Source organism: Seriola aureovittata, chromosome 22 (assembly GCF_021018895.1).
Source record: "Seriola aureovittata isolate HTS-2021-v1 ecotype China chromosome 22, ASM2101889v1, whole genome shotgun sequence".
Classification (NCBI taxonomy): domain Eukaryota; kingdom Metazoa; phylum Chordata; class Actinopteri; order Carangiformes; family Carangidae; genus Seriola; species Seriola aureovittata.
The window spans coordinates 20,403,906-20,419,015 of record NC_079385.1 but is presented as its reverse complement, the minus strand read 5'-3'; the positions used below and the strand labels follow the sequence as shown (position 1 = coordinate 20,419,015).

The 15,110-nt window shown below is 42.7% G+C and overlaps 1 protein-coding gene across 1 annotated transcript; it reads left to right on the top strand.

The window, feature by feature from the left end:
• The first annotated feature begins 2,610 nt into the window (after positions 1 to 2,610).
• LOC130163425 (CD9 antigen-like) lies at positions 2,611 to 15,086 on the top strand. Its single transcript, XM_056367619.1, has 8 exons — positions 2,611 to 2,832; positions 10,507 to 10,609; positions 12,421 to 12,518; positions 12,662 to 12,736; positions 12,841 to 12,942; positions 13,337 to 13,426; positions 13,640 to 13,723; positions 14,465 to 15,086. Exons 1-8 carry the CDS (start codon positions 2,764 to 2,766, stop codon positions 14,528 to 14,530), a joined length of 687 nt encoding a protein of 228 aa, XP_056223594.1. The 5' UTR covers positions 2,611 to 2,763; the 3' UTR covers positions 14,531 to 15,086.
• Positions 15,087 to 15,110: the final 24 nt, after the last annotated feature.

Genomic DNA, 15,110 nt, shown 5'->3' with positions numbered 1-15,110 from the left:
CCGTCTCACACACAAACACCACGAAGGACATGAAGGCAGTGTTGTTTTAGGGAGGAACACACTCCGTCTTTCATGCAGCTCAGTAAAAAGACTGAGACACTAAAGAGACACAAACTAAGCTCCAGCTACTCCGGCTCTGTTGATTAAAGATATGATTGTCCACATATATACAATATTATTTATTTATTTATTTATTTTTAATTCTGTCTCATAAAATTCCCCAAATGTAGTGTTTTCAACTTTTCCTCTGCAGGATGGAGATGCCTCTGAAAGAGTATTAAGACTAGATCATGGACAGAACGGGCCCCTGGGTGCAGACAAGTGTAGGACCCCCACCTCTCTAACACAGGAGCAAGACCCCAGACTGAAAGAGATGGCAGCACATGTGTCTCTTTGCCTTTGTTTGGTATCTGTTTGTGGTCATTTTGTGTCTCTGTAGTATTTTTGCATCTTGATATCGTCCTTTTGTTCAATGAGCTCTGTGGCATTTGAGCATGAAATACTGAGGGACTCCAGACAGATTTTCCTGATCCCTGAGGCCCCTGGGCCCCTGGGCCCCTGGTAGTCCCAGTACGGGACTCAGACTTTGGGTGAACAACACAATAAGAAAATAGAAAATAACATTAACTAGATTTTATGGAGAGAAAATTGCCTCAATGGAACAAGATTTGAAAACGAGAATGATGACGTGTGAATAATTCATGATTATCACAAACGCCACGTCCAGTCCACAAACAAATACCAAACAATTTACACAAGTGTAAAACAATTTCACCAGTAAATATCACCCAGCTCAAAGCCAGTGTTTACAGGAGCAATAACACAATAATCTGCTTGTGTTCATTGAATGAATTGAATGTAATCAATAGTGTGATTATAGTTTAAACCGCAGGTCGAGATAAGTGGAATAATAAATAATGCTGTTTCTGGATGTTTTTACCCTCAGTGACTCCCATGGCTGTGGTTCTGCTCAGCTGGGTCGCACTGTACTCCTTCATCATCATCATCATCATCATCATCATCATCATCATTGTGTGTGTGTTTGGGTGCAGCTGCAAACAACGGTTGTGGGCTGCCCGCTCACACTGCCGTCTTTGTTCTGCAGAAGAAGAAGAAAACAGTCACATTTCCCATCAGAGGGAGAGAGAGAGAGAGAGAGGGGGAAAGAGAGAGAGAGAGAGGGAGGGAGAGAGAGAGAGAGAGAGGGAGAGAGAGAGGGAGAGAGAGAGAGACAGAGATAGAGAGATTATGGCCTCATACCACACACACACACACACACACAACACACACACACACACACACACACACACACACACACACACACTGGTTTTGGTGTTGACCTTTTGGCATTTTGTCTGATGATGAGGTTTAAAGTTCAAAATCTAAAAAAAGGCGACATGATGAATTCATGAATGTTCCAGGCTGAAGATAAATACGTCTCTGTGTCCGAGGTTTCTCCACTTAGTTTTTATTTATGTGTCAAGCTAAACATTTGGCCGAGGCTGAATTAACCTCCTGAGGGGCAAGAATTAGTTGTTTGGCCCCCACTGACCCCTCCGCTATACCGACCATACTAGGGCTGAAATGTTTAGCTGATGAATGGATTAGCTAACGAACGGAAAATTAATGAAAGTCATTTATCACAACAACAAAAAATCACTTGTTTCAGCTTCTTAAATGTGAATATTTGCTATTTTTCTCTGTTTCCTATGAAAGTGAATTTAACATTTTTATATTGTTACATCTATTTAGATAAAAAACAGAAAACTTGAATATGTTCACTCATAGGTATTTTTTCACTATTAACATTTCTACTTCACTTAGATTTCAACCAGTGTTTTAACTGTAAGTTTTGTTGTTTATTTACTTGTGGTTTTACATGCATTGTAAAGTGATTCATCTTTAAACTTAATTGTATTTTACTCTAGTCATCTGATTTCTAGGTGAGGTGTCTAGAGCATTTTTAACATGCTCTTATTTCTGTTTCCTGTTGTTTAAACCTGGGAGAAGAATCTAATCCTGGTGTATTTTGATCTGGACTCTTCAGACAACCACGACAAATTAAATGAAAGTTTCCTGATTATGTCCAGTGTTTTCCACACTAAAGTTCCTCTCTTACACTCGTCTCGATATTTTGGATTGTAAACTTTAAATCTGACCTTTTCAGCTGTAATCACTTGTGATCAAAAAGGTTGAAGAACAGAAACCTTTTTATCTTGGGTAAATTATTTCTGGGCAAAAATGTGGTTAAATGACAGCTGCTTTTTTATAATGTAGATATTTTTGATTATTATTTATTATCATCATTATTAGTTGATGTGAAGTGAACGTGGGGCTATTGGGGCCCCTGTGGCCCTTGATCCAGCTGCTTTCTGCTTGTCATCAATAGCCTATAATTTGGACATTTATCGAAATCAAAGGACGTGTGATTTGCTGTAAAAAGAACAAAAGGATCAAACAAAAGAAAAAGAAACAAAAGAGAAAGAAAAACGACGGAGAGAAAGACAGAAATCTCTCTATTTATTTCTCTCTTTTTCTGTGGGAGTCGAGCAGTTGATCGTCTCTGTTTCCTCCCAGCAGCTGCTGCCCCAGCCGACCCCTGCCGGAACTGACCGAGCGGAGCCGAAAGGACCCGAAGTGACGGCGACAGGTCCGCACTGAACCGAACCAACAGCAGGAGACTGACACACGTTAGGAAGAGAGAGAGGGAGAGATATATTTCACAGTTTGATCATCACTAACACGGTTAAAGACGTCGCAGGGATGTCGGCTCTGACCAGCTGGGAGCTGTTCGTCAAATACGCCCTCTTCATCTTTAATTTCGTTTTCTGGGTAAGTCTCAAAAATTAAAAAATAGATCATATCTTATATTGCGCAAACACACACACACAGGTTACATGTTATGTTTTGTGTCACAGGAGTTTTCTAGCTTCCGTTTGTCCTGTTAAAATTAGGTTAAACTCCATTAAAAAAATACTCGTAATTTATTTCCTTAAATAAATTATTAATTAACAGAAAGTGGGAAGTTTAGCCAACCTGTTAACATTAAAATAACCATTTATTTCCTGACTTGAACAACGTTTAAACATTAAGAGCAACAGTTTGAAACTGCATTTTGATTTTTAATTGGGACAAGCAAAGGAGCAAGCAAACTGAAGTTGATATTTTTATTAAATTAGTGCAATTTTAACAATTTATTATACGCCGAATTGAAGAAGTCCCTGTTTTTATTGTAGTGTGTTCTTAAGCAATATTATTTTCCCAATAGTAGTTGACGTGTAACCAAGGAATCATTAAATTTAAAGATTTCTGGACGGAGTTTGTTTTGACTTATAATCTGACGTGAGCTGCAGATTCAAGGGGGCGTGAACCAAAGTTTATATGTTTTATTAAATTAGTGCAATTTAAAAAAAAAAAAAAAAAATGTACGCCGAATTGAAGAACATATTTTAACATTATTTTAATGCAATAAGCAATATTATTTTACCTGTAATACTTGATAATTATCCAAAGAAATGTTAAATTGAAGGATTTCTGGACGGAGTTTGGTGTTCGGACCTAACGTTGAATTTCGCTTCCGATTCGACAAATTAAGGAGGAAGTTAAGAGAAACTTACACTGTTTGTCGCTTCCAGTCCACGTTACTGCTCAGACTGGTTAAATCTAATCTATTTAAGGTTTAATTTCTCCTCAGCTGACGGAGTTAGTCAAAGGTGTTGTACAGAATCTCTTAAAGCTTTTCCTTAGTTAAAGTAAAAAAGAATTAAGTCATTTACAGCAATGTAAGAGATTTTACAGCTGTTTCCATGGAGACTTTTTCCATTAGCATTTAAGAAGTGCGCCATCCTCCTGTTGCTATGACAAGAACTTCAACATGGTGAACTTTGGTTGCTAAGGACTTTAAGTGATTAATGAAGTTTAAGACAAAGATAAAGCTGAAGTACTTAAGTGAACACTTTAAGAAAACCTTAAGGAGAAAACTTAACTTTTTTCCATAACTAAGGAAACCTTTTCAGTGATTCTGTGCGACACACTCGAGTAACTCCCTCAGCTCAACAGAAATTAAACCTTGAGTTTCCTACTTCAGTAGAAAACTTAAGGTGTTGTGTGCAACCGGCCCCAGGAACCTGGATCAGGTCGCGGGCGTCATCTCCGATCAGGCTCCGTTTATAAAGGCTGTATAAGTTATTACAGATCAGTTATAAGCTGGTGGTAAGAACAGCTGTTTGTGTTGCCAAGCTGTTGAAAATCCTCCTCCACCTCAACGCAACACGACGCGGCTGAGTGAGCTGTGGTTGTTCTGTGTTTCCCTAATGAAACACAGACCTAACCGCACAATGGATCTTCTCAAACACTGAATGTTGTTAAGGGACAAATATCTTCATTCTGTCGTCACAGGCCGATGTTTGTGTGTCGCTGTGCAGATGTGTAGGTGCGTGGATGATGTTGACAGTTTGTCACGCTGCCACAGTCGTGTGTGAGACACCCACTCAGAGAACATGTGGTGTTATATCATCACCGCCCTGCCCTGTTTTACATCTTCATGATTACTAACCATGTAGGACTCGGGTCATTTTAAAGATGTCAGAACATCTGTTTCACTCACTGTCGTGCGTGGCATTTAAAGTCCTGTCCAGACGGTCGTGCAGTCGTCCTCTCCCTCGCTCTCATGGAGGCCGCAGCGCAGCAGGAGTCTGAAAAAGAAAGAAAAATACAGGAGAGTCATAAACAGGAAAGCTTATTCGTGAAGTAGTTTGTGTCATTTATGGATTAATTAAACATTTGTCACTTTGGATTCATGATTGGACGATTCTCCGGATGTTTTCAGTCTTGCTGTAGTTCACAAAAACATCTAACAGGGGGCGTTATATTTGAGTCCAATTTGTCATACAGGACAGAAAGGTTGCGCAATCGGTGTTTTGTCTTCCTCGTTCTTCTGCTTCACATTTGTAAGATGTCCTCCTCAGCCTCCTCTCCGCTTCACGTCCCCGTCTTTAAATCCTGTTTCGAGTCTGGATATGTCAGGATAGCGGTGTGGACAGTAGCGTGCTTTTCAAAATAAAAACACATTTTAGTCACTAAAGGCATTTTGTAATGAAAAGGAAAAGGAAAGAGGGAGGAGGAAGAGAAGTCTGTGAGGCTTCAGCAGCTCCGAGACAAAGCTGGTGTTGTTGGTTCCACTGGGAACGGACAGCAGCTCCAGTTACCTCAGCAAACAACACAGAGTCCCCCCGAGTGTGTGTGTGTGTGTGTGTGTGTGTGTGTGTGTGTGTGTGTGTGTGTGTGAATACACCTGTGAAGCTTCATCTCTCCTCATCCATTTGTCGTTACTTCCTGTCTCTTTGTCGTTGTTTTTTGTCTCTTTGTTGTTATTTTTGTCTCTTTGTCGTTACTTCCTGTCTCTTTGTGGTTATTTTTGTCCCTTTGTCGTTACTTCCTGTCTCTTTGTGGTCATTTTTGTCTCTTTGTGGTTATTTCCTGTCTCTTTGTGGTCATTTCCTGTCTCTTTGTGGTTATTTCCTGTCTCTTTGTGGTCATTTTTGTCTCTTTGTGGTCATTTTTGTCTCTTTGTTGTCATTTTTGTCTCTTTGTGGTTATTTCCTGTCTCTTTGTGGTTATTTCCTGTCTCTTTGTGGTCATTTTTGTCTCTTTGTGGTTATTTCCTGTCTCTTTGTGGTTATTTCCTGTCTCTTTGTGGTCATTTTTGTCTCTTTGTGGTTATTTCCTGTCTCTTTGTGGTCATTTCCTGTCTCTTTGTGGTTATTTCCTGTCTCTTTGTGGTCATTTTTGTCTCTTTGTGGTCATTTTTGTCTCTTTGTTGTCATTTTTGTCTCTTTGTGGTTATTTCCTGTCTCTTTGTGGTTATTTCCTGTCTCTTTGTGGTCATTTTTGTCTCTTTGTGGTTATTTCCTGTCTCTTTGTGGTTATTTCCTGTCTCTTTGTGGTCATTTTTGTCTCTTTGTGGTTATTTCCTGTCTCTTTGTGGTCATCTTTGTCTCTTTGTGGTTATTTCCTGTCTCTTTGTGGTTATTTCCTGTCTCTTTGTGGTCATCTTTGTCTCTTTGTGGTTATTTCCTGTCTCTTTGTGTCATGTTTACTTTTAAAGACATTTGCTTCTTTATATTCTGTTGTGCAGGTTAACTGATGTATTGAGGTTTCATAGCTGTAGAAGGCGGATCATTAGATTTGCTGTGAGGTTTCAATGTTGATACCAAAGGAAGCGATATCTGCTGCAGCTCCTCTGTAAACAGACGTGCACGTCAGGACTGTTTCTTAGACAGTTATATTACAGACAGTGGTCCTTGTGCTCAGAGCTGCTGCTGGGTTTCTAATTTACCTGCTCGTTAATCACTTTCACCTGGTGTCCACCATGTAAATCAGCTGGGTTCTGGCTCCTGTGGTTGAAAACCACTGGAACAGACAAACACTGCATGCCTCACCCCCCTCCAGCTCTTTTCACCACACACTCCCTCCCACTTTCTAAGTATACCCAGGTGAGGCAAGCAAGGGTGTGGCTCTCACACACACAAAAAACCTGCAGCTCACTTCCCGTTCTTCTTCTCACGCTGCTGGAGACAATCAGACGGTTTCAGCGAGGAAACACGGACATTTTCTTCTTCTAACGCTTCAGCTGACAGACATGGGGGCACTGCAGTGCATCAAATACCTGGTGTTTGTGTTCAACTTTCTCTTCTGGGTACGTAGTATCTCTCACACAGGGCTGGGGTTGATACATGAGCCGGTGTCGAAGTGGTTTGGTTGGTTTCAGTGGCTGAAGCGTGAACACGATCCTTAAATCCTTCAGTTTGTGTCTGATTGTGTGGTTGAGCTGAAGGGCTGGACTTTCACTTCACTGTTTTAAATCTGGTTAAACAAACTCAAACCAGCCTGAAGCAAGTTTAAAACTCCTGGTTAAAGTTTACAAGCCTTTCCTTTTCCTCACTGCTTAAAAACGTGGTGTTTTTAAATCTGATTATAAATGGACGGATGTAATGAAAACAAGAAAAATGAGCCGAGTAAATGAAGCTGCTTCTCAGTCGGTGCAGCACATGCTTTACGTCGTGAGGAAACTGCGTCAGTGGAAAAAGTTGATAGTAACCGACAGACAGATGCCTGACATTCCTGGTGAGAAGTCCCCGAACCTTCCTCCACAAAATATAATCTGGTATTTATCAGATGGTGTAAAACGTGATGCAAAGCCGAGCACGCCTCTGTTTTCTGCCTGATAATGAGAAAACAAACAAGAAGAAATGTGACTCTGACTTGATTCGCAGTCACTGTCTAAACATCTTTATGATGCTGTTTCCTCCTCGTCAGATTTCTGCGACATTCTTCGTCTCCCAGCAGCAGAATGAAGTTTATATTTCAGACATTTCCTGTTATTTCAGCTCGACATGTTTATACATCAGAAACAGGGACGGATTACTGGACCGGACTTGTTTCTTGTCTGAAAGTTAAAGACACAAACTTTCGGTCTGGGGCTCGTGAGGATTGTTTTCTTTATAATCAATATAACTTCACTGCTCAGAGATCACAGCAGATGTAAGGTCGATCTATATCTCTGATTGGCTGCTCCTTCGTGTGATCAATCATTTGATCATCAGACATTTAAATGACTTGAGGCAGAATGTGAACGTCGTCACTCCAACATGTTTTCACTTGTTTTTATAATCACATATTTCCTAGCTGCAGATATTCTGTGTTTTGGTTTAATATTCCAAAAACAGTTTTTTTACCCCGAGAGATTTAATAATATCTGCAGGTGTTTTTCATTATTAATATTCTAGCGATTTACGTCTTCAGATATTTAATTCTCTGTTTATTAAAGATGACTGAACAAGGTAAAAATACAGAAGATTAGGACCATATGTAAGTTTTTCTTAATCTCAGAATTCAGTTGTATTTTCTTTAATTACATAAAAATTAAAGCCTAATTTAAAAGAAGAAAATGTTGTTGGTGCTGCTTCTACCTGAGTGAAGGATCTGAACAGTGACGCTCTCACTACCTGCTGTTGTTACCGCCTGTTTACGGCTGCTCTCTGTAATGACTGTTTTAACAGTGTTAGTCTGAAGTTTCATTGTGTAACCGACGAGAGGACGGAGCATAAACATCAGATTATAAGGGTTTGCTTATTCCACAGTGTGATGACTGATCTGTTTGTTAGGAGTCATGACTGTAAGTGTTCCTCAAATTACACGTCCCACAATCCTCCCTGCTTCCTGTGTGAGAGGGCGTCTTCCCTCCTGTATGACTCTGGCAGCTTTGTGTTGAGATGTCACAGCGTGGTTTCATGGAGAGAAACCTCTCAGAAATAATTCCCATGTTTGTGGAGGTTGTTAGTGCAGCTAATGTGCAGCGGAGAGTGTGTGTGGTTAATGAGAGCTAATGAGAAGCTGAGGGGAACGAGCTGTTCTCTTCTGAAGACGCTCGGAGCTGAACTCGACTCTCCCGAGTCTGTTTACTGCACATTAACACCGACCGTCACTCAGACTCCACGTTCCTGCTTCTTCTGTTTGTCTTGTTGGACAGAAGATGGTGAAACCATGACGACATAAACATTAACGAGATTAGTTTCACTCCAGACTGTAAAACAGTGATTTATCAGATACCTGAGGATGTTAAATCCTGCAGCAGGTTCTTTAGTAACTGCAGGCTGTTGCACCAGCGACGTAGTCGTGGTCATAGAGGTTAATTATAACGTAGAGCTCATATCTAACTTTTAAACTTAACTTCCTGATCAGCTGTGAGTGAAGTTCTTAATCACATGAACACTCAGAGTCGTGCTGCAGGTCTCCAGTGGATGAATCCTGACTCGCTGTGGTGAGGACTAAACCTTCATGGTACTCACCCCGCCAGGTGAGCCCCCCCCCCCCCGCGCGCTCCAGGTGCACGTTTCAAAAGGGTCGTACTTCATCTCTTAATTAATCATGGAGTGTTTTTAGATTAACATTCAATAAACCAACCAGACTGCTGTCTTCCATTCCCTTCAAAAGCCAGGTGTGTTTGCACCTGTGTAGTCTATTTTACTGTCTTGATAATGCACCGCTGACTTCAGACCAGTTGCAGGAAACACCCATAAAGGTTTCTCTGACTCCGCCCGTGACAACAACAGGAGGATGAGACAGCGTCACTCTTCACCGTCTTCCCACAGTGATCAGTGGTGCCTCACCTCTTCTGGGTGTGGTGATGAGCAGTGACTCAGAGACTGTCCCAGGCTTTTTACAGGGTGTTGCATGACAGGCGGCAGGAGGGTGTTAGCATTAGCTGTAGCAACGGAGTGAGTCATAGGCCTGTAGACGAGGAGTTGTAGTTACTGTGTTTAAGGATGATTCATAAAGCAGCTGATAGAGAGACTGACTTTTAGAGAATTGTTTTGCTATTGTCATGTTTGTGTATTATATTGTGTTTTGATGCTGACTCACTGTGCAGCAGGAGGTCAGGAGGTCAGGGGTCAGGAGGTCGTGGCGTCGCTCAGGGAGAATGTTTTCCTGTTGCTCAGACGTCAGGGTCGCGCTGCACGACGTGATGAAAGTTGTTTGGGTGGCAACGGAGAGTTGATGTAAACTGTGTTTTGCGGTTGCCAAGGAGACGACTCGGTCATTGTAGTGCGTCATCGCTGTGGAGAAGATGCGGAAAGACAAGATTGGGATCATTGTTTTCTCTCATTCTCAGTTTGATATGAAAAACTTGAACTCTGTCACCTGTCACCTGAGACTGAGGACGCTCAGTCACAGAGCAGCTCGTTATGTTTTCACCGTGGACGAGCTGCCTATTGGTCAGGTTGTTCAGGTGGGCGGGGTTTGTCGGAGAATGTGTTTTTGTTTTTTTTCACATTCCTCAGCTCGTTGTTCTGTCCTGTCGTCGCCTCCTCCACCTGTCGCTGCCTCCTCCACCTGTCGACGCCTCCTCCACCTGTCGACGCCTCCTCCACCTGTCGCAGCCTCCTCCACCCGTCGTCGCCTCCTCCACCTGTCGACGCCTCCTCCACCTGTCGACGCCTCCTCCACCTGTTGTCGCCTCCTCCACCTGTCGCAGCCACAGAAACCAGTGATCCCAGTGTCTGACCTGTCCACAGACTCTCACTGAATCCAGGAAAATGAACTGGAATAACTTTGTTGATCTCCTCACTTCTCTTCTGGTTCTCGTCCTGTTTCGGTTTGTGACTGAAAATCTGTGAATCTCATAAGTTTCCCGCTCTACACCTTAATGTTGTTGTTGTGATAGTTGATGGAGTCATTAGTTAAATGTTGCAGGAGTGTTTTCCCTCCATGATGAGAGTTTGCAGTTGATCATAATTAATTAGTATCCTGTGTTTCCTGTTGAGGCGTGGATCAACATTAACCTCTGCATCTGACCCTGAGGTGAAAACATGAACAGGTTCACTAAAACATCTGGAATGGAGATGAATTACTAATAAATGAGAAACGTATCTGCGGTGTCTTCATCCACAAGCTCAGATATTTAAGTGCATGAGATGAAACTTGTGAACCTTGTGTGTGCTGTAGTTGGCAGGTACCGGAGTTCTGGCTGTGGGACTATGGCTGCGCTTTGACAACAGGACAGCAGGACTGTTCGAAGGGGAGGACTCACCCACAGTCTTCTTCACGGGTAAGATCATTGAGATACAGGATTTACAGTAACATGGTGGACACAAACCGTCTGTGGTTCTGCTTCATTAGTTTTGGTAGATGCAGCTCTATTTTGTTGTGGCTGCAACGAATGATCATTTTCGTTATTGATTAATCTGCCACTGAATTTTTCTCAATTAATCAATTCATCGTTTGGTGTTCATGTGTGTTTTTGTTTGTTTGTTTATTCAGTTTACAATGATACAAAACAGAAAAGAGCCTGGGTAACCTTCCATCCTGCTTGGTAGCACAGACCCGTGAAAGGAAGTGCAGCTTCTCCTTCCAGTATAAAAGCTGCGGTGCTTTCATTGTGCATTAAGTGAAAGTGCATGTCAACAACATGAATGTTTTATGATGAAAGTGTTGCTTTGTGGGTAAACAGTGTGGTTTCATCAGGAGTGGGGCAGGAAGTACAAAACACCTTAAGTTCTTACTGTAGGTTTAATTTCTCCGTATCTGAGGGAGTCGCACAGAATCTCTTTTTCTTTAGTAAAGGAAAGAATTTAAGTTATTTACAGCATTGAAAGAGATTTTACAGCTGTAAAACTGTTGCCATGGAGACCACCGATTTGACTTTTGATACTTGTTTTCACTTTTGGGAAGTTTGCTGTCTGATCCGTCACCATGGTAACGCTAAGATGAAGAGAAAAGCAGCCGAGCCTTTACTAAAGCAGAAATACTGCAAAGTGAAAATGAAATGTCACATTAGTTTTAAGTAAAAGTTTCTGACCCTCTTGACTCAGTATCAGTGGGTTGGACCTGAACATGTGACTGGATGCTGCTTCATTAGCTCCAGAGAGCCGGGGCGGGGGCGGGGCTGGGTGGGGGTGGGGGGGGCACAGGGAGGGCAGCTGAGGCCACAGTTAGCTCCTCCACATGTAGCTTTCATTCCTGTGACAGGGACGTCTTTGTCTCTCTGAGGATCCGTCTCCCTCCCTCCTCTCTTTGTGCTTCGCCTCCGTCAGGCGGAGCGCTGAAGTGGGCCGCCACGTCTGAAATGACAAACATCTTAATAACCGCTCCGGAGGAGGAACATGTTAATGTGACATCACTGTAATGAGTCATCCTCATGAAGGGATGATTAATGATGGTGGATCATTGTTGTTGCCTCTTAATCACTTTTCAAACTTTTACATTTGAGGTTTAGAAATTCACAGCATCTTTTTCAAACTCGTCACGACATTATTTAAATTTAGATCTTCTTCTTCTTCTGTGTTTTATTTGAAGTGTGTCCATCAGAAGATATAAAAGCCATCTCAGTGTAGTTTTACATCTCCTCTCTCAGGCTTCTCTCTGCAGCTCTAGTAACAACAGGTCAGTGAGCCAATCAGAAGAGAGGAGGCTCTGAGCCTCTCTTCTGATTGGCTGACTGTTTTCTGAGTGATCCAATAAAAATAAAGCAGATTTCAGGTAAAAACACTCAGAGAAACCAAATCCTTTAAGGGTTTGGATGGTGGGTCCAGGTGGGCGGGGCTTGGTGACTGCTTTGTTGTGACATCACAAAGTTCCAGAAGTCCTGACGGCTGGTTTTAAGGCTCAGTTTCTGAATACAGGCTGTGTGCATTTCTCTGTGGACTGAGGCTTTGATACTTTCACAGTATTAATATAGAAGCTAGAGCTGATCTATAATCACACTACACATGGACACACACCTTTACACCTCGACTGTAGAAACCCTGTTGGCACAAGATGCAAATATCTGATGAAAATTTATTTCACGAGAAGCAGAAAAGAACGAGCTGAAGGTAAATCATCACCGTGTGTGTGTGTGTGTGTGTGTGTGTGTGGTAGGTGTGTACATCCTGATTGCGGCCGGGGCTCTGATGATGGTCGTGGGCTTCCTGGGATGCTGCGGAGCCATCAAAGAGTCGCCGTGCATGTTGGGATTGGTGAGTCATTCGTTCTGTTCGTACTTTGGTGGATGTCGTTTCTCGTGTTTGCACATCTGGACACTGTCAGTCTCTTCTTCTGTACGAAGCGTCTCCAGATGTGTCGGTTCCACAGAAAAACTGACTCTTGTTTTCTCCTTTAGTTCTTCATCTTCCTGCTCCTCATCTTCGCTGTGGAGGTGGCTGCTGGGATCTGGGGTCTCTCCAACAAGGACACGGTACAACACACACACACACACACACACACACACACACACACTTTGCTATCAGCAGTCAGTCTGTAATTTAAAGAGTTTGCGTGAATGTGTTTGTGTATTTTCAGGTGGTGGAGGAAGTTACAGAGTTTTATAAACAAACCTACAACAACTACAAAGAAACCAGACAGGAAGCGCTGAAGGAGACGCTCCGCCTCATCCACTTTGGAGTGAGAACACACCTGAACACCTGCCGCTGCTCCCCGTGTTAACCTCCTCTCTCCTGCTTCTTCCACTTCGGTCAAACCCTGATTCCTGAGTGAAGAAACACAAGTGTCACACAGGCTGAAATAAACCAATCATAAAGAGGCACGGAGGAACGAGAGAGAGACAGGAACCGACACAAAATTAAAATAAAAAGACACAAAATTAAAACAAAAGAGACGTACAAACAGTCGCGGCGAGCTGAAGAACACTCCTGTGTTTGCAGTCGCTTTGTGTGTCTCAGTTTTGCTTCTAATAGTTTAAGTTTGTGTCGCATGTAGTTTTACACGAGATTAATGGTGCAATAAAATGTGTTGGACAAGAATCACCTTATATCTGACCTCGGCCTCCTCCTCACAGCTGGACTGCTGCGGTCCGACAGGAACGGTGATCGACGCCGCCAAAGACATCTGCCCCAAGAAGGAGGGGCTGGAGGTCCTAATCACCAAGGTAACGCAACATAAACACACCTGAAAACAGGAAACAAGCGCTCTCTCGCAGCCAATGATTAATGAGGATGGACGTTTTAGTTGTTTTCAAAAATTTCTCAAATTTAACTTGTGATCAAACTCTTGTTTGGAGTTTTTACCGTGATCGATACCGTGATCGATAACAGGATCAATCCCCTCAGGATTAATCACGTGCGTCCTTCTCTTCCATCAGAGCTGTCCGAACGCCATCGATGAGATGTTCAACAACAGACTCCACATCATCGGAGGAGTCGGCATCGGTATCGGAGTCATCATGGTGAGTCTGTGGACACACACACACACACACACTCACTCACACACACACACACACACACACACACAGCAGAGGTCAACAATGATGTCAGCGATTACTATTCAATCAACTGAGTAATCATTGCATCTCTGCTTGTATCGTATCGGCGTCATATTTCATAAGCTCTTCATGTTTTACTTTATAAAGTATCCACTAACTTCACCTGCTCAATAAAAGTCTAAAGTGTGAAAGAAAATACAAACACTACAAATCTGAGCAGCTGCAGCTCAGCTCTTCTAGTGTTTTCCTGAAACATATGAAAGTGTCAGCTTAGTTCGTCACATGATCTAACAACAGACATCAGAGCTCCACCACCCCCCGGTGGTTTTATAGAGGGGAAGCAGAAACTGAGGAGAGAAGCGTTGAAGCCACACATCACTCTGTGCAGACGAACAAGCTGCAGTTACTGACAGTAAAGTAAAAAGAAATGAGAGTTTCTCTGAGATGCAGCAGCTGCAGATCCTTTATTAAAGACAGGTGCATGAGGGAAGAGCAGGTGAGAGATCAGACGTCACGTCACGTCACTCTCTGTGCAGAGTTCAACAAGCTGCAGAAGAAACAGATAGTGAGAAAACCGACATGAAGTGCGTCAGTGAGGTGTCGGGGCGTCACGTGACACAGGAAGCCGCCACCTACAACACGACACGTCTGCGCCGCCATGTAAAGATGTTTGTGTTGACATCCTCTCTCTCTCTCTCTCCACAGATCTTCGGGATGATCTTCAGCATGATGCTCTGCTGTGCCATCAAGAGGTCCAGGGACTTTGTCTAGACCACTACCCCCCCCCTCCCCCCCTTCCTCCACCTTTAACTCCTGACACTTTTCACACCTGCCGCTTGAGAGTTTCTATCAGTTTAATAATAACATGGTCTCTTAGTTTCCTGCTCAGATCCATACAGGACGGCCGCGACGACCTGTGATAGTATGGAGGCTGCGCAGTGACCCCCCCACAGGGAGGTCTATTTGTGCCCAAAGTAAACTGAACTGTTTTTATTGTGGTTCCCAGTTTAATCAGGACAGGGAGAGACGTGTAATGACTCTGCTGCCCCCTGGTGGCTCCTGTTCCTCCGTCAGATAATAAATGAAATCACTAGTTTGGTCTCTGAGTTTGAGGTTTGTTTAAGGCCTGAGTTGAGCTGTGATCCGACACGCTTTCTGCAGCTAACTCAATTTTACTGTGTGACATGTTTTATTTTGAAGTCGCATGTTGGAAGCTTTGATTTTTATAAAAAGCAGAACTGTGGAGTTTTATGAACATATTTTGATGAATGCAGTTCAAATATATCTTTAAAATGCCAAATAAAATAAAAAAACTAATAAACACTGATTTGTGTTGAAGTCTTTGTACAAA